At 42.7% G+C, this 19408-nt stretch overlaps 2 protein-coding genes across 2 annotated transcripts; one reads left to right on the top strand and one right to left on the bottom strand.

Annotated features, from left to right (window-relative positions):
* Positions 1 to 208: 208 nt before the first annotated feature.
* Positions 209 to 8202, top strand: LOC144728567 (uncharacterized protein CXorf65 homolog). The gene is made up of 6 exons (XM_078608087.1): positions 209 to 601; positions 2757 to 2843; positions 4461 to 4577; positions 5896 to 5964; positions 7014 to 7121; positions 7931 to 8202. Exons 1-6 carry the CDS (start codon positions 577 to 579, stop codon positions 8005 to 8007), a joined length of 483 nt encoding a protein of 160 aa, XP_078464213.1. The 5' UTR covers positions 209 to 576; the 3' UTR covers positions 8008 to 8202.
* A 911-nt stretch (positions 8203 to 9113) lies between these two features.
* Positions 9114 to 19408, bottom strand: SC5D (sterol-C5-desaturase). Its single transcript, XM_078608086.1, has 6 exons — positions 19112 to 19408; positions 14704 to 14918; positions 14176 to 14308; positions 12503 to 12603; positions 10555 to 10893; positions 9114 to 9904 (listed from the first exon to the last, which is right to left on the bottom strand). Exons 2-6 carry the CDS (start codon positions 14911 to 14913, stop codon positions 9779 to 9781), a joined length of 909 nt encoding a protein of 302 aa, XP_078464212.1. The 5' UTR covers positions 14914 to 14918; positions 19112 to 19408; the 3' UTR covers positions 9114 to 9778.

The raw sequence follows: 19408 nt of genomic DNA, 5'->3' as shown, positions 1-19408 counted from the left end.
ATTCACGCCGTATAGACCTGCAAACTAGATTTCCCCGTACAAAAATACGGCGATAACCCGTCCGTGTTGACAGCTATGGGATAATGCATTAAAACGTTGAAGAACAACACAAACAACAACACAAATAACAACAACAACGACGCTAATTCTGGGCCCTCTGTGGTGGTGGTGGTGGCTGCCACCACTCGCGGTGCGCGTCGCTGTCGTCATGGCAACGCGGACACCCACCACCCACCCGGTGCTTAAAAGTTTTCACTTTCCTCGTGGCGAGTTTTAATTATAATTTATAATCTCTTGGGCTTTAGCGTCGGTATTCTAAATCGTAGTTGACTGTTGAAAGCAGTCGGTAATTCGCGATTTTATTTTATTTTAAAACAAATGTGTAAGCTTTGTTCGAAACTTTGGGTAGACATTCGGTGTGCGTGGCGATTAACTCGTAAAGGACGATAGTAAAACTAAAACTTCTTACTTTACAGCGACTGAACATTAAAGTGTGCAGATTTACACATTCATACGAGCCATATCTTGTGTGTTGTCAACTTTACAAGTCTGAAATCTTTAGTCCACACCGTGGGGATGTTCGTCACCGTTAAATACGGAGGTACAGTACATTAATTTGTTAATTATTTAACCTAATTTGCTTAATTGTCGTAATTATTGTAACTAACTTTAAACAATAATATTGTCGTCTCTTCACGTGTTCATTTGATAACAGGCCCTAAACTCTTTGTACGGCAACGTTTTCGCCTCTTCTGTACTGTGTTAATTTATACATTTACCTGGGCCTTTATTAGTTTAACTGTATTTAAATATCCATGTACATAGAATGATAAACATGTTACTTGAGAATGTATAGTTAATACATTAAAACAGTTCAATACGGTAAATGTATTATTAAAAGTGATGTAAAACAATGCTTTGCGCTATTCTTACATCTCCTCTGCCTTTATCACCAAATACATTCTACTTAAAATTACAACAATTTATACTCTTTGATTTTTTCGATAAATCAATTAAAATTATTTTATTTTCATTTATTATTATTGTTTTATTTATTACTTTTATTTATTATTTATATTTTTACCTACGTGACTTTACCGAAAAATCATAGAGTATGAATCCTTGCAGTTACGAAAGCTTCAAATCTAGAATTACAACACTTTACTTTGTCACTAATTATCGTCACGGTATTTGTGTAAGTGTTTAAACCACGTCCTTTAACAGAACGTTAACAAGATATGTGGTAGTGTATAATGTTGATACGGTATTTCAAAGCTATTCGCCATCATAATCCAACTTTATCTAATACAATGCACCCACTAGAAGGGAAATGTTAGGGTCGTTTATCGTTTGCTTTATTCAGGCAGGCATTTGCTTATTTAAAATAACAATACGATATGAATGCCATGTGTACTAGGTCGTACGCACGTTACAATTGAGCTAATGTTTGCTTTAGACTCTTACAGCCTGGGCTTTATTATTCGTTGTAAACTTGTAGTATTTCGCCAACACACAAAATAACCCCCTTTATTATATGGCCTTAATAAGAGATTGTTGTTTGCGAGCAACTATTAAGGTCGGCAAGGTCACGCTAACGACTGGGAGATTGGTGGTCAGCACTGTGCCCGGCCACCTTTGTCTCCCCAAATGCTCCTCGGTTTCAGCACCGCACACCAGGTGCTCATTTAAGGCTGAGTCGACCTAGAGGGGGGCCCCAACAAACTGCTCGGGATGTTCATGGGTTCGTAGGAGCGCTACCACCACCACCGCCCCCCCCCCCCCCCATTAATCTCATTCACAAGGTCTGGATTAAAATAAAGATTTTAAGGTTTTTTTTATCGTAGTCAACCCGTCAATAATGCATCTGAACAACAAAACAAGGAATAAAACGCCACTGGATGTGTCTGTCCAAATGATGATGGGGCACTTTGTTGAGCTGTCATTTGTGGCTAGGTCGCTTATGAACAATAAGGTAATCATAATAATACCTCAAGTGGGCTTTGCCTGGTAGGATGGGGATGGTTTAGTTTTAATTGTATGTGTTGGGGTGATTTGTTTACCTTTATTGTACTCTGCACTACTATCATGTTTTTGTACTGTTTGTTGTTGTAACGTTCTTACCCGCCCCTACTGGACATGTGAAAAAGAGCTTTATAGCTTATCGGATTCCTCCAGTATAAATAAATATTCTGATTCTGATATTAACGCCTTCCAACTTGCGTTTGTCTCGGGAAGTGTTTAATCAGCCATGTTTCATATTAAGCCATACAACGAAATTACGTCTAATAAAAACATGACCTTTTTTGCCACCCAGCCCCACCCTCCCCTCCCCACCCAGCCCCTCCCCACCCTCCCCTCCCCACCCAGCCCCTCCCCACCCTCCTCACCCAGCCCATCCCCACCCTCGCCTCCCCACCCAGCCCCTCCCCACCCTCCCCTCCCCACCCAGCCCCTCCCCACCCTCCCCTCTCCACCCAGCCCCTCCCCACCCTCCCCTCCCCACCCAGCCCCTCCCCACCCTCCCCTCCCCACCCAGCCCCTCCCCACCCTCCCCTCCCCAGCCAGCCCCTCCCCACCCTCCCCTCCCCACCCAGCCCCTCCCCACCCCACCCTCCCCTCCTCACCCATCCCCTCCCTCCCCACCCAGCCCCTCCCTGCACGACGGACGGACGGACACAATAATCCCCTGTGGGCTGGTGTAACCAGGAGGTTCCTAGCAGTATATGTTAATGCTTTGTGTGGTCTTGTTGTTACAGAGCGACAGCAGGCGCTATTTAACCCGTCTTGCCAGGCTCGCCTGCTGCTTCGCTCCATCCGCATCAAGCTTGGCTGTGACCCTGATGGTGAGCAACTACAAGTGCCTGGAAATTCATCTTCTTGGTTCTTTCGGTAAAGTCACGTGGAAGGGAAATAATAAAATAATAAAAATAAAACATAATAAAATACAATTCTCACGACGTTTCGGCCACAACGCAAGCAGCCGTCCTCAGGTGAAGAACAGGTCTGACTTTGCCGAAAGAACCAAGGAGATGAATCCCTGCAGTCACGAAAGCTTTAAATCGAAATTTAACTGCCTGGAAATTATCACGCAATTAATTAAATTACAAGAACAATTAAATTGATTTATTACCAAAAAATATTTCATAGCCAATGCCTTTAATGCCACCACATACTATGATTGCTTCCTTCAGCCAGCAGTTGCACAGTCGACATCCTGACCTCCAAGGACCACTCATGCTACTAATATTGAATACCTGTCAACCTCTTATCAGTGTCTACCCATTCAGACCTTATTGGTCACCCCGTGCCCTTAGAAATCTTCAAGTTCATCCTACAAAGTCCCATCACAAGGGAGAAACACAAATAGACAAAAAAAATTACCGTATTGAAACGGCTGTACGCCGTATGGTCCTGAAAACTCAATTTCCCTGTACAAGAATACTGTACAGGTAAACCATATGGGTTTATGGATGTGGGTGCCCCCTTACTTAAGGAGTGTTTGCACTCCTTAAGTATTTAATGCCCACACACAGATCAGTTAATATTCAAAGTTTCCTTTACTTTTTTAAATAATATCCCCATTGAGTATCATTCACATGCTGTCCTGAGATAAACATTGTATTTTTAATTCACAGCAAGTAGTAGAACTTCATCCAATGTTAAGGGCATGGCCTCTGGAAGTTGATATCACCTATTTCTGAGATTCCCCTGCCTCATACAATACTGTATAAGGAACCCATGCTCTACCTTGTACGTGTTCGTTGCATAGTTCTCAAACTAAAAGAGTTTAATCCCCAAAGCTGGATTTTGCCAATTTAAGTAAAAAAAACACGCAATGGTTTTTTTTGTACCGTCGTTCGTACCAATGTGCAGTGATTGGCAACGAAGCCACTAATTATGATGTGTAATATTAATTACAAAATGATATTGGACATATTAGGAGATGGTTATATTTAAAAATAAAGAGTTTTTAAATAGCTACTGCTAAGTTAAAATGAGTTCAACTAAAGTGTGACTTTTCATGAAGGCAACCTTGCAAAAGTAACATGACTGCAGCCCACATAATAGCAGTTGACGTCATATTTTTATATGAAGAAATTACCACACATTGAGCGAATGTTGAACACAACCCCACTTCACATGTGGCATGAGGTAAGTTTGTAGACAAAGAATCCATTCAGATCTCTCACAAAGCAATGCAATACTTTGTGTTTCAGAACGGCCCATAAAAGCAGATATCACAGGTTGCATGACAGTCAAACTGATATTTTTAATTCTCACTGCTGCAATTTTGTACGCGAAGAGTGGAGTGGTGACTGGGCTGAAACCATCAACTCACTACACTTGAGAATTTGGTCTAATCAATCAAATCCGTGCTTGGATTCAAAGCCAGGTCTATGGTGGTCTGGCCTCTTGAGCCGCCTGGCCAATATTCGTTTTTTTTTTCATTAAAACCTCAGCGGAGCTGGAGTTGTGCGACGAGATGGGTCAGCTGAAGCACGTGTCTGCATGGCCGGAGCGACTGGCGAGCGAGCTGCTGGCCGAGAGGGAGACACTGGTGGCTGTGCGAGTCTTCAGTGAGTGGTCCTCACCACACGATGTCTCATAGAAAAAACAATGTTGACATCAATTCTAGATTTGAAGCTTTCGTGACTGCAAGGATTCATATTCTTAGGTTTTTTCGGTAAAGTCACGTAGGTAAAACATTAAAATTAATAAAAGTAAAATAAAAATCACGACGTTTCGGAGGCAACACAAGCTTCCGTCTTCAGGTGGAACCGTCACAACCACGACAGCTGTATCAAGTAAATGAGAGATTGCAGGAGCTACCACTACCAATCTCTCATTTACTTGATACAGCTGTCGTGGCTGTGACGGTTCCACCTGAAGACGGAAGCTTGTGTTGCCTCCGAAACGTCGTGATTTTTATTTTATTTTAATTTTAATGTTTTACCTACGTGACTTTACCGAAAAAACCTAAGAAAAATGTTGACATCGCCACACACTAGGGGGCATCCATTTAGTACGTACGCAAATGAATTAGACCGGCGGTGTACTATCTGTTAGCTTAAACACGTTAAGTTTTCAATTTAAAGCTTTCGTGACTGCAGGGATTCATCTTCTTGATTCTCTTATTTTATTTTTGTTTTATTTTATTATTTTATTATTTCCATTCTACGTGACTTTACCGAAAGAACCAAGAACACGTTAAGATTATCAATCCTTGATCGTTTCTGCGTGGATTAAATATCGGCCGTTCGATAGGATTCGGGGAGGGGGCGGGGGGGTGCGTCAAGCGAACGTACGATGGGGGAGAGTGTAAAAAGTCCGCGTGCCTACAGGGATGGGTCGAGTTTTAACAGATTTTTTGCGTACGCACTAAATGGATGGCTCCTATGGAATGTCCTAGAGAAGATGACATTACATAGCTAATTGTCAGGTCACTTAAGTTTTCATCACCACCTCTCACGAGGTGAGATGCAAAGATCCATGTAGTTACTGCATATGGGCTGACTTACTACACTTGTGAGCCCAGTTCAATCGCAGGGGAATTAAATTCAGATTTGAACCCAGGATCACAATGGTGCTCAGTATTTTGGCTCGATATTCTCACTCTGAGCCACTCAGCCACCACCCATTCTCAATGATTTTAGTCTCCAAGTTGGTTTGCCGCTGGTTGGTTTGTAAATGGGAGACGTTTTTTGTTGCACATTAAACACCAATACTTATATTTAATATACAATCCATTCATACAATTTAATCTCAAAGAGCTGTACAATAATCACCACATTTTACATTAAAGAAGGGGCTAAATCTCCCCAAAAGAGTAAGGAACTTGTGAAAAAGATTCTTAAGTGCAGAAATCATTGCCCGTATCTTGTTCTGTCTGTGCAGGAGAAGGTGACCAGTTGACGTATCGACCTCTACTGGATGATCCAGACATCGTCAACCCCAAGTTTATCGGTACAAATAAGATATTCTATATCAAGGAGTTTCCTATCGAAAAGACACATGATCCTAATCCCAATTAGCTTAATTATAAGCAGTATGATGCAACCATCTGTTAAGAAGCCAGGCTCTCGATGGCAAAGAAAGAAAAAAACGTATACGTTTGTTTGAAGACCACGATTACATAATCAGTAAGGTTACGATTTTGTCATCATAATTTTACTGAAATTTACAGCTAAAGTGTGGGAAAAGTACATTAATTCATGGAAAGGTCGTGGGACATGGGACAGTATTAAAAAATAAATAAAGCACAGCAAGTTATTTGTTTGTCTGTACCTCAGTGTCTTTAGGCATCACCCTGTATCTGTGTATGTGTTTCCGTTTATGTGTGTATCCCCACATATTCGTATATCTAGGTTTCTGTATCTCCGTGTCTCAGTATATCCCTTCCTCTATCTCCGTGTCTCTCTGTGCATCTCCATCGGCTGCTTTTCTTTCCCAGTCAAACCCAGGAGGCACCTACTCTAATAGGTTTAAATAGGTTTGTATTTTCTAAATGTTGCATTGTGTCTTAGCTCAGCGTACTGTCATCATACACCGCACATGAATCATTTCCTGGATTACACATTGCAGTAGAGGGAGCAGTGATTTAGCACAAGGTAATTTGAATCTAATTTTGTTTTTTTACATTGCAGTGAATGGTAGTACCTCTCGTGGCTGCAGTGGTGACGTGAATACCAATTAATACATATACGATTTGAAACATAATCGTACTCAATCGCGAGTTTACAAATCTATATTCATAAGTGAATCTACGCGTATTTCCACCCCTAGTATAGAGTGCACCATTACTGCTGGCACTAACAATAACTAGAAAGTGGAGTGTTGGCACAGCGCTCTATGAAATCGATGACCCGAGTTAAATTTCTGGCCACGGCTAACATCGTTATCGGAACCAGTATTATTATATCGCAGCAATGTGAGAGGTAGCGACAACATGTGGAGACATTCATCCAGCAGTGGATTAGCAATGGCTGATGGACGATACTGATGCCCTCTCGTAGCACGCCTCAGCAGCCGTGACAACTACAGGCCAATGACAAGTGCCAGGAACAAGATCAAGAAAGTGGCCAAGAAAAATCCTGCCAACTTTTCCACCTCCAGCTTTGATGGTAGGGAGCCTCATGCATTACATGCATATGTCACCAGGTGTCAAGTCATGTGTATTGAATAGTAGATGTGCATGTAGCTTGGCCCACCACAACCACCAACAATCCTATCACCATACTCTTTGGTTTTTTCGGTAAAGTCACGTGGGTAAAAAATAAAATAAATGTAATTTATTTGATTTAATTTATTTTTATTTTCTTCTCTTCTTTTTTCTTTTCTTTTTAATTGTGATGATGCTGATGGTGATATTATTGATTCTAGATTTGAAGTTTTCGTGACTGCAAGGGTCCATACTCTTTGGTTCTTTTGGTAAAGTCACGTAGAAGGGAAAAAATTAAATGATAAAAATTCAATATAATAAAATTCTCACGACGTTTCGGCCACAATGCAAGCAGCCGTCCTCAGGTGAAGAACAGAGCTGTCGGAAAGACAGCGTCCTAATGTCTTTCTGACGAGAAATAACTAACATGGCAGATGGTACAGATGACAAAGAGTACAGACGAGAGAGAAAAACAAAACAGAACAAAGCAGAGACTATAGAAATGGAATATTCATGAGACAAAATATAATTGATAATTCGCATCAAATCATGATTAACAATTTGTGACAGTTCATCAAATTGCATGTGGCCGTGGGATGTGGGTGAACCATTCACTCGTAATAGTATTCACTGGGTGGAAGGAACATAAAGAACCTTTTAGTTCATTGTCATCCGATTAGCGCAGTTGGTTACGCATGGTGCGAAAGAAGTTCAGCATACATCCTGTGTGCGCTTGTGTGATGATATTTTGCTGTTTGTTTGTTATTTCAGGGCCTCCAAAATCTCTTGGGTGCACCAATGGCAAGCTGGCCACAGTGAGAAGCAGATCTCGACAGTCCAAAAACTGAGTTTAAAAAGTTATAAACAAAGCGCTGTGGAATATGTATGATTTACACTTATAATGCATAACTGGGTATTAATAAGGAGCTTGGGTAAAATTGCCATCCGATGCAATGCTTAATTCAACCAACGTTGCAAACAAGTGTTCACATCGTTTGTAATTGTATATGCATAATGTACGAATAAAAGTTGTAGCACCTTTATGCATAGCCATTTTGTGAATCCAAAAGACAAATAGTTCACTACCTTAGCCCACCGGTGTGTTGAAGAGTGAATCCACAACGTTTTTTTAGTACGACGTTTCGCTGGTAATTACATCCAGCATCATCGGGCAATTCGCCAGAATGGTGAAGCCCTCACTTGCTCCCGTTCTTAAATAGAGCAGCAGCAGGGTGACGTCATCATTTAACTCATGCAGGTGCGACGGTCTAACCCAAAAACGTTTATTATGAATATTGGTCGCGAAAGCCTACGTGTTAAACCAGTGAGTGTTTGTCGAGGTGAGCATAGATATGGGAGTATAGAAACATATTCTTAGGTTTTTTTCGGTAAAGTCACGTAGGTAAAACATCAAAATTAATGAAAATAAAATAAAACAAAAATCACGACGTTTCAGAGGCAACACAAGTCTCCGTCATCAGGTGGGACCGTCACAGCCGAATTAGCTGCATGATGACGGAGACTTGTGTTGCCTCCGAAACGTCGTGATTTTTGTTTTATTTTATTTTCATTAATTTTGATGTTTTACCTACGTGACTTTACCGAAAAAACCTAAGAATATGATTCCTTGCAGTCACGAAAGCTTCAAATCTAGAAGTATAGAAACAGTACAACAATGGATTTAGTTGTATACGTCTCTACTGCCCACAGCTCAGCACAGGTCAGCAACCTCCTATGAAAAGCTGTCCTGCCTTGTGCTCATCCATCTAAGCACTATGCAGGCTCAACTCAGCTTAGCTTCAGATATCTGCCAAGATAGGTTGCATTCCAGGTAAGTTATACCAGCATATACTTATTAATTAGTACTGTATTGCCATGTTAAGTTTTAGTGGTAGCCGTTTAAGTTGTACAAGTGCATGCACATTCCAAATGAATATGAACAACATAAACAGGGTTAATTTATGCTTCTCTTTTTTATTGTAACTGCGCAGAAAACTAATGAATCTTGATGCCAAATATATTTTATATACACAATACACTTGCAGACAAAGGTACATTTTCCCACAGAATAATTAGATAAAGCGTCTCCAGTTTTCACACGAACATGTATGACCCACAACAACGAATGACTACTACAGTATATCATCTTTTATCGTGAATCTATTCACAACGAACTCCATGAAGGATTTACATCCGCGTTAAGCAAGTTTATTTCATATAAAATAAGAGATCAAGGCATTAAACACATAAATTACTGACAAAAAATTTGCGATGAGCTTATCATTGTTTCTCACTTGCAGTCACAGCGTACCTCAGCCTCAAAAGAGATTTCAAGTGTCATTTGCAGCATGTGAAATTACCTGGTGATGGCAGATGTGCAACGTTAGCTCGCTTACAATCGGGACAAATCTAAACAAACATTTACTCTACCATGGTCATTCACAAAAGGCAATCTGTTGGGGGGGAGAATCTCTTCATGCAAGGTTGATCTGGTCAAGAATGCAAGGTCACACAGCGATTCATGTTTGTCGGTGCAGTCCCAAGGTCATGCTTTCGCTGGCTTGACGCACTCCAGACATTAAACTGCAATCCAGGCTCAACCCAAGTCTCTCTTTTTGTTCACTCTTTCTTCTTACTCCCGGCAGGACTGGCAGCTGGCACAGGGTGCCCGTTGTGTACCGCTCCCTCTGATGACTCCAACTTGTCGGTCTGTAGCTTGCGCAGATAATCGTGTGGACCTTTGCCCTGGAGGAAAACAAACGGGCTATTAATTCCTTACCTTTAAGAGCCATTGTGCAAACTGCATGTCAATCCTCAAAAAGCCTCAACAGCCAATATCACTTTCATTACAATTCTTCAACCGCATGAAATATTCCAAAAATGTTTACATATCCAGACCTTTTGTGGATTCACTGCTGGATGAGAGACTCTCCACACCCATGTGGGTCGTGGATGTAATTTTTCCAACACTTCACCATGATACTCAGTGCGGTGTTGGTGAAGGCGGGTAGCATAGATGTTGGAACGTAGCAGTAGAGAACAGGGTGTTTTGCTGTACTGCCCCTCTTCTGCACAAAAAATAGTCTGTAAGTATTAACTAAATGTCTTGGCTGTTAATTAAACGGATATATTCTTGAGAAAAAAAAAGTTAATTATATAATAATTTATTATTGGGGTATGCAGAAAATCGATAGGCCTGGTAGAGGTACACGGGCCACTAACAGGGAAAGCATGGGATGCGTGGAAATTGTATAGGGCAGGGAGGAGGGTACATCATCATCATCACCATCCACGGGCAAATAGCCCGTAGGGTGTCCACTGCGCACTTCCTAATTTGTTTCCACTTTCCTCCCTCTCAACGAAAGAAAGAAAAAGGCTGGGAACCAATGCGCTACCTCGAAAGCACTGGGGTGCTTGTAGGAGCCCGCCAAGCGGTCCCACAGCGTGAAGTACTGCCCATAGTTGCACTCGAAGTAGAGGTGGTGGTCGGTGTGGTGCGCCGAGCCGTTGATGACGTCCCGCAGGATCTGTGGCACGCGGTAGTCGCCGTCGTGGATCGACACCGTCCAGATGTTCACGAAGATGTAGAGGCCCAGGTAGACGCCCTTGTGCAGCGGGAAGAGGAAGGGGTAGATGTGGTAGGGCAGGCTCTGCATGAAGCCGTCGATGGGGTGGAAGGCATGGCTCGCAAACGGCGTCGGCACCTTCCACTTGTGGTGCGGCTTGTGTAACGTCTGTCGAGGCGAGAGAGAGGCAGGAGAGGTTCCTTATCATTAACATGCTAATTATTATGATTGTTATTATTAGAGCTGGGCTATATCATTTTTATCATCTCTTAACTCTCGATTAATTGGATACAGCCTAAAATAGTGGGGGGGGGGGGGAGTGGGGAAGTGTCACCTCCAATCCTACGTGTGCCGGTGGATGGGAGGCGATGGTTGGTGCTTGTTGGAGAAATATATTGCTTAAATACAGACATCGAATACTGTAAAGTGAATGGTTTTATTTTTGTATTTCTTCTTTGGCACTTTTTCCCAGATTTCGTCCAATTGTGCTATTGGTGTCATTGTCGTGAAATGAATACATTTCAATTCACTAGTCCCTCAGCAAGCAGTGCACCACGTTGTGTCGGGCAATGGCCCAGGAAGATACAACACTACTTCTTAAGTCATTAAAAAATATATCTATGCAATGCAACCTAGAAGCACACCTGCTCTACTCTACAAGTGATCATGGCATGCCAATCAAACTTGTTTTTGTTCCCCCCCACCCCCGCCACAGCTGCATTAAGAGGAATTAGGTGAAACGAAATAAGTTTGATATTTATTTTGTGCGGCTGTAGGTGCCAAGGTTGAGACTTTCAAACCTTGACACTCGATGACCCGTTTTCATCACGGCTGAAACCCAGATTAGAACTCGGGCTGAACGATTTATCGAGTTCAAATCGAAATGGCAATTTGAAAAAATGCGATTAGCAAATTGCAAAGGCTGCGATTTTTTGTGATTTGAAAAGTCCTCTTACTTTCTTATTGGAATTGTTTAATTTTGTATTATAACTTTATTTATTTAAGTTAACAATTGTTCTATGTTTGATTGTTCTATTTCAATTAAAACATTTTAATTAATACAAGTTGGAAGCAATTCATATATTTTAAGTTCTCATCCTTGCATTAGAATATATAAAGCAGTTCATATTTTGATGGTATCATGTGGTAATGCTCCATCACATGTTATAAATCTATTACACAGTGAATATTGAACTGAAGCTTGACTTTAAAAAATGTAATTGCAAATCAAATCGCAATTTCTGTCAGAAAAATCGCAATTAGATATTTTCCCTAAATCGTTCAGCCCTAATTAGAACCCATGATCTCAGCTGTTCCAGCTTCAATGTTCTAACATGGCATTAGCCTTACTCCCACCAGGGGCTTCATATCAGCTGGGTCAGTCTGGGTTAATATATCCACAATTGGCAGGCACACCACGTTTAACACATAGTGTCACTCGCTATGGCTACGATTAACTTACCTAGCTTACACCATTGGAACCTCCTTTGCCAGTAGCAAAATATGATAATGGTTTTTTTACCCTTTTATCTGGCAACAAAACTGACACCTTTTTTTTATACTTCAATGTGACAGTCCATTATTAGAGTTGTGTTTTTTGTTTGCATTCCGACCGCAGGTATTGTGGTCAATGCAAACATGACTCCTTGTAAGAGAGGTGTCAGTTTTGTTGCCAGATAAAAGGGTAAAAAAAAATGATCTTACCTAGCTTAGTCTGTCAGCGACTCAGAAAAATCTGCAGTGAGGTTGTACTCCAGGCTGGTGACAGTGGACTTGCCTTGTAGATGGACTTGTGGTGGAGAATGCGGTGTATCCAGTATATGACCATGTCGGTGAAAAACAGGAACGACATCATGCTGAACAGCACGCCCAGCAATCCTGGGATCCAGGGAAAAACACGCCGTATGTTCAATGCATTCCAAGCAAGGTTTAAAGTATTGATGCATTAGCTCTGTCCGTCTTGTTCGTAGCAAGGGGAGAAAGGGGCACAATATTGCTCATGAAGACGATCCAATGTGAATGAAATTGAAGTATAAAGTTGTGTTGCTATTAGGGACTTGGCCTGTAAAACAACTTGCTGTCCCCACCCTGGTGGACTTCTGTGAAAAAGAGCTTTATAGCTCATCGGATTCCTCCAGTCTAAATAAAGAAAACTTCCCATATTGACATTGACCAAAGGGTTTGCAAAAACTTAGCGGTAAAAAAACCCAGCGCTAAATGGCGATAACATCGTGAACCCATGCGTGCATCTTGCCTCCCCATCATAACATCATTACGTCATCTTGTGATACCACACATAGTGTAACATCTCCTTGTGCTGGTCGGAAGGTAACGTTATTGAATTACTTACAAGGACAAAAGCACGTAGGAAAAAGTGTGATATAATCCATGCATATGCATGATTTTTTTCGTCTACATTTTCTACACGAATTATAATCCAATGCACAATTGGCATCGTGACAGGAGATGAAGCAACACCTGCTCAGGAATTCTCGCACCTCCCAATGCGCCGACCCTGTGTCAGAACAGCCCACGTCATTTCAGCAGGACTCTTTGTCCTCGCTACCATACACTGCTGGATGAGGGACTCTCCAAGCCACATGGGTAAATGTTTGTCAAACATCAAATATTTTTCCCTCCAAACTTAAATATTTACACCATGGGAACCTCCTTTGCCAGTAGCAAAACATGATAATTGTTTTTTTTTACCCTTTTATCTGGCAACAAAACTAATACCCCGAGCTCTTATACTCTGATGGTGCATTGTCTTTGAGTTGTGCGCCTTTTGGTGTCATCTGGTCCAACACCATGTGAGACTAGGCTCTAAGGAAAGCTGTCTCGGGTGTGGACCAATCAATTTCAAGGACAGTGCATACATTATCAGAGTTGTGTTTTTTGTTTGCATTCCGACCGCAGGTATTGTGGTCAATGCAAACATGACTCCTTGTAAAAAAAAGGTGTCAGTTTTGTTGCCAGATAAAAGGGTAAAAAAAACAATTATCAAACTTAAATGTCAAAAGTAAAAAACCAAATTGTATTCGATGGGCTTTTTTGTGAAGTCACTGCTGATAAGGCAAAGACCATGAACTCACTATACCAGAGAACCCAGTTTGTTAAATGGGCAGCTAAAACCTGGAATGAAACTCAAGTTCTCAGTGCTCCAACACGGTAGCAGTGACCCGAGCCAATTTGTCATCTCTTGCTTGCCTAAACAAAACTTACTTTGCGCAGGCATCAGTTCCCAGCTACCGGTGGTAGTCAATACTGACCGGCCAATGTTATTTATTAGCTCTGTCACTTGCGCATACGAGCTCATCGCTCGTGCATGCCACGTTCACCACAAGGGAAATCAATTCCTGAATAAGCTTCCAGCAGGAGTGAAACGTCGAACATCGGAGAGCTGCCGTATGCGATATAATTTTGTGGGTGCACGTGGATGGGCGGATGTACCGAAAGCTGAATTGTCGAGGCTGTCGTAGAGTCGGCTGTAACCTCTGACCTCCAATAAGAACAGCGCGACCGTAGGGATGCTGATCCAAGGCATGGACTGTACTGCGTACTTGATCTCCTTGCGCACCTGGTTCTGTAGAGAGATAGCCGATTGAAGGGAGACCACAACTCAAAAGACAAAGCTCTTTTCATGTATACTCACACCTCAGTTGTGCATTTTGGGCGGCCAAACAAGAGTTCGAAACTTAATTTTACCTCAATTTTCCAATTGTTACCATTATCATGCAATGAGATGGATAATCCCTTGGGATCTCTCAAAGAACAGTTACAGAATGGTCCACAGAAGCAGATTTTATAGAGCTGCCTCTGAGACCCCTTCGAGTGAACTCTGGTCCACATGGTAAGGGGCAGCACTTTCCCACCTGCCTTGCCAGTGAGAGTAATTTTCATTACATGATGGTCAAAATTAAATTTTTAATACTCAAGAGCTGAAATTCACCCAAGATAAGTGCCCTGATGTGCCCGCACCTCCAGAAACTGCGGGTGGCTCATGAGCTTGTGATCGAAGACGAGGTAGTAGCTGAGCGTGGCGAAGATTAAGTAGATGGCGACGCCGCCCAAGTTGGTGACGAGGAGGAGGCTCAGGGTCTGGCGAACGGGGTCGTCCTCTGCCCACCACGCCGGGTACACGTACGGCGTGAGCACCCGCGAGTCGGCGTACTGCAGCACGATGTCCATGGTGGCTGCAATGCAAAGGGAATCCAGTCGGAAATGTCTGGGAGCCATCCCGCCAAAGGCGCCCAGATGATGACAACAAGGCAGAGCTTGTTTGTTCGGTGTGGTGCAATCAGGGCTATTAATAAAATTATCCATAAAGTGATAATCGTTTTTGGACTCGGATTATATATTCCAAAGTCCGTCATGAATCGATAATGAAATCCAATGAAATTGTGTTCACGAACGTGCCGATTGGCACGCACAAAGGATCAAACTGCACAGTGATCATCAGTCACTGAGTGGTATGTTCCAACACACACACATACACACAGGGCTGACATGTAAAATGTTAAAAGACATTTTGATCGATAATTGTTTTTTTACCCTTTTATCTGGCAACAAAACTGACACCTTTTTTTACGAGGAGTCATGTTTGCATAGACCACAATACCTGCAGTCATAATGCAAACAAAAAACACAACTCTGATAATGTATGCACTGCCCTTGAAGTTGATTGGTCCACACCCGAGGCAGCTTTCCTTAGGGCCTAGTCTCACATGGGTTGGACCAGATGACACCAAAAGGCGTACAACTCGAAGACAATGCACCATCAGAGTATGAGAGCTCGGGGTAAGCATTTACACCATTGGTACCTCATTTGCCAGTAAAAAATATAATTGACATTTTGATCGTCATCATCAGCCATGATTAATTCACATCGGGATGAAGGCCTCCCCAAGCAGTCACCATGTGCTCGGTCCTTCGATGCAACAATCCACCCAGCACCCACACGAGCTGCTTCCATTGCTCCGTCTCTGTGGCAGACGTACTTTCGGGCGTGTTTCCTCCATTGGACGCTAGCTAGTCTGTTGACCACTGCCTATCATCTTCAGCTAGCAACGTGCCCTGCCCAAGCCCAATTACTTTACTGAACAGTTTGAATGATGTCACTAACTTGGGTATATTTTCTAACTCCATTCATTCTCCTTTTTGTCTCTTCAGCTTTTCTTTCACTATCTTAGTTAATGATCCATATGTCAAAGCAGGGAATATCAACCGATTCTAAAGGGTTTTCTATCGACACGTTGGTATATTTATTTTCATTATCAATTTAATTTCTCCCAAAATAACCCCAACCTGCTCTCGTCTGTCTCTCATAATGCTGATCCCGGGTCCACCTGCAACAGCTGTCCTAGGCACAGGTAATATATAATTATCAGGGCAACATATCTCCTAGCAATACACATAAAACAGCAAACTATTCCACTGGCTTGCTCGCAAGCCTGACTGCTGATAAGGCAATGCACGTCGAGACCGGTTCAAAGTTTGCTTTCGACCAATGGTTACTGACATAATGCACTCCCAAGATAGCCTTGCAGGTTGATACAATTTAAAATATATACTTTTCTATTTCCTTCAGATTTATATATGAAGGAGACATTATCTGATTATTTATTATGTTATTTGTAACTCTCCACGAGGACGTTTTACAATCACTTTGTGCTGGATTAAAGTACTTTTTGTAGGTGCTTTAAAATCGTGTCCCTCAGATGTGTCCACTTGTTATAAATGAAATTTGCTTATCCTGGGGCCCAATTTTGAGCCACGTTTATACCTTTAAAAACAAGTAAATTGGTTATGCTGCTGCTGCGGCTGAGTTGGCAGTGATGCACAAGTACAGGTAACAAAATAAACTCAGCATTGGTCAATAACACACTGGGCCTTCCAAGAACAAAAATATGATCGGCGACGTTTCGGGCAATGGCCCTTCTTAGCACAAACACAATTGGGATTCGACTTTATTACCAGGTATTTCGATATGTCAGGGATTAAACGAACACACTATATACATGTACTATACACAAACAATTTACATTCTTTTATTAACCCGATGTGAATAAGGGACATTGCCGGAAACGTCACCTATAATCTATATTTTTTTTCTCCTTTTAGCGTCAGTGTTTCTGACCAATGTGTTGAGTTTTTGTCAATTGCAGTTGTGCACCAACTGCCAATGCAGCAGCATAACAGAGTAAAATGTGTTTCTTTAGAATAGAAAATAATTGTACAGTAATTGTAAATTGAGCACTAAAGCAGTGCATCGTCCTGTGCTTGGGAACAGTCTGGGAGGATCTTCTTGGTTCTTTCGGTAAAGTCACGTTGAAGGGAAATAATAAAATAATAAAAATAAAACATAATAAAATGTTTATTTTTTTTAAAAATTTAATTTCCCTTCTACGAGACTTTACCGAAAGAACCAAGAAGATGAATCCCTGCAGTCACGAAAGCTTTAAATCGAAGTCTGGGAGGAGATATCAATAACTGCTTTAGAACTCAGTTGAAGTCATCTCAAATCCACACAATGAGGCAGCACTTTCCCAAAGTACGCACGATACAGTCCACAGCACAGGCAGTACAGATACAGTCCACAGCACAGACAGTACAGATACAGTCCACAACACAGGCAGTACAGAGACAGTCCACAACACAGGCAGTACAGATACAGTCCACAGCACAGACAGTACAGAGACAGTCCACAACACAGGCAGTACAGATACAGTCCACAGCACAGACAGTACAGATACAGTCCACAGCACAGGCAGTACAGATACAGTCCACAACACAGACAGTACAGATACAGTCCACAGCACAGGCAGTACAGATACAGTCCACAACACAGACAGTACAGATACAGTCCACAACACAGACAGTACAGATACAGTCCACAACACAGACAGTACAGATACAGTCCACAACACAGACAGTACAGATACAGTCCACAACACAGACAGTACAGATACAGTCCACAACACAGGCAGTACAGATACAGTCCACAGCACAGGCAGTACAGATACAGTCCACAACAGACAGTACAGATACAGTCCACAACACAGGCAGTACAGAGACAGTCCACAGCACAGACAGTATAGAGACAGTCCACAACACAGGCAGTACAGATACAGTCCACAACACAGGCAGTACAGATACAGTCCACAGCACAGGCAGTACAGATACAGTCCACAGCACAGACAGTACAGATACAGTCCACAACACAGGCAGTACAGATACAGTCCACAGCACAGGCAGTACAGATACAGTCCACAGCACAGGCAATACAGATACAGTCCACAACACAGGCAGTACAGATACAGTCCACAGCACAGGCAGTACAGAGACAGTCCACAACACAGGCAGTACAGATACAGTCCACAACACAGACAGTACAGAGACAGTCCACAACACAGACAGTACAGATACAGTCCACAACACAGGCAGTACAGAGACAGTCCACAACACAGGCAGTACAGAGACAGTCCACAACACAGGCAGTACAGATACAGTCCACAACACAGGCAGTACAGAGACAGTCCACAACACAGGCAGTACAGATACAGTCCACAACACAGACAGTACAGAGACAGTCCACAACACAGGCAGTACAGAGACAGTCCACAACACAGGCAGTACAGAGGAGATAGTCCACAATACAGACAGTACAGAGACAGTCCACAGCACAGGCAGTACAGAGACAGTGCACAGCACAGACAGTACAGAGACAGTGCACAGCACAGACAGTACAGAGACAGTACACAACACAGGCAGTACAGATACAGTGCACAGCACAGGCAGTACAGAGACAGTACACAACACAGGCAGTACAGATACAGTGCACAGCACAGGCAGTACAGAGACAGTCCACAACACAGGGAGTACAGAGGAGATAGTCCACAACACAGATAGTACAGATACAGTCCACAACACAGACAGTACAGAGGAGATAGTCCACAGCACAGGCAGTACAGATACAGTCCACAGCACAGGCAGTACAGAGGAGATAGTCCACAGCACAGGCAGTACAGAGACAGTCCACAGCACAGGCAGTACAGAGGAGACAGTCCACAAGACAGTGCACACGAGGAAGTCTAAACAACACCCGCAAAAACGCCGTGACAACAATGTAGGCACAGCAAGAGAACTGGAGCAGAGCAACACGATCTCGCATGTCGCCGTGTATTTAAGGTTAAATACAGTACAGATGTGCATCAGCACTACTGTAATAGAAATGTAGTTTAGACACCATCGCACATACGCACATGTGTGTGTGTGTGACATGTGCACGTGTGTGACATGCACATGTGTGTGTGCGTGTGACATGCATGTGTGCATGTGACATGCATGTGTGTGTGTAAAATGCACACGTGTGTGTGTGAACTCTTACCTGAGAAGCCCCACAAGGGGTTCCTACCGATACCGTCCGCCTCTGCTTGCGCTCAAGGAGGCTGTCGGTGATGGAAGTGGTGGTGGTGATGATGCTGTGGGTGACTTGGTGGTGGTGATGTTGATGTAGAGAGTGACTTGGTGATGGTGGTGATGTTGATGTAGAGAGTGACTTTGGTGGTGATGGTGATGTAGAGAGTTAATTGGTGGTGATGTAGAGAGTTAATTGGTGGTGATGATGTTGGGAGCGGCGTTGGTTGTGGGCATTGGTGGTGGATGGTTGTGGGCTGCCCGTCTC

This window comes from Lampetra planeri, chromosome 29, assembly GCF_965212315.1.
Source record: "Lampetra planeri chromosome 29, kcLamPlan1.2.h2, whole genome shotgun sequence".
In the NCBI taxonomy this organism is placed as follows: Eukaryota; Metazoa; Chordata; class Hyperoartia; order Petromyzontiformes; family Petromyzontidae; genus Lampetra; species Lampetra planeri.
Note: the sequence above shows the minus strand (reverse complement) of the source record. Positions and strands in the feature narration are given on the sequence as shown.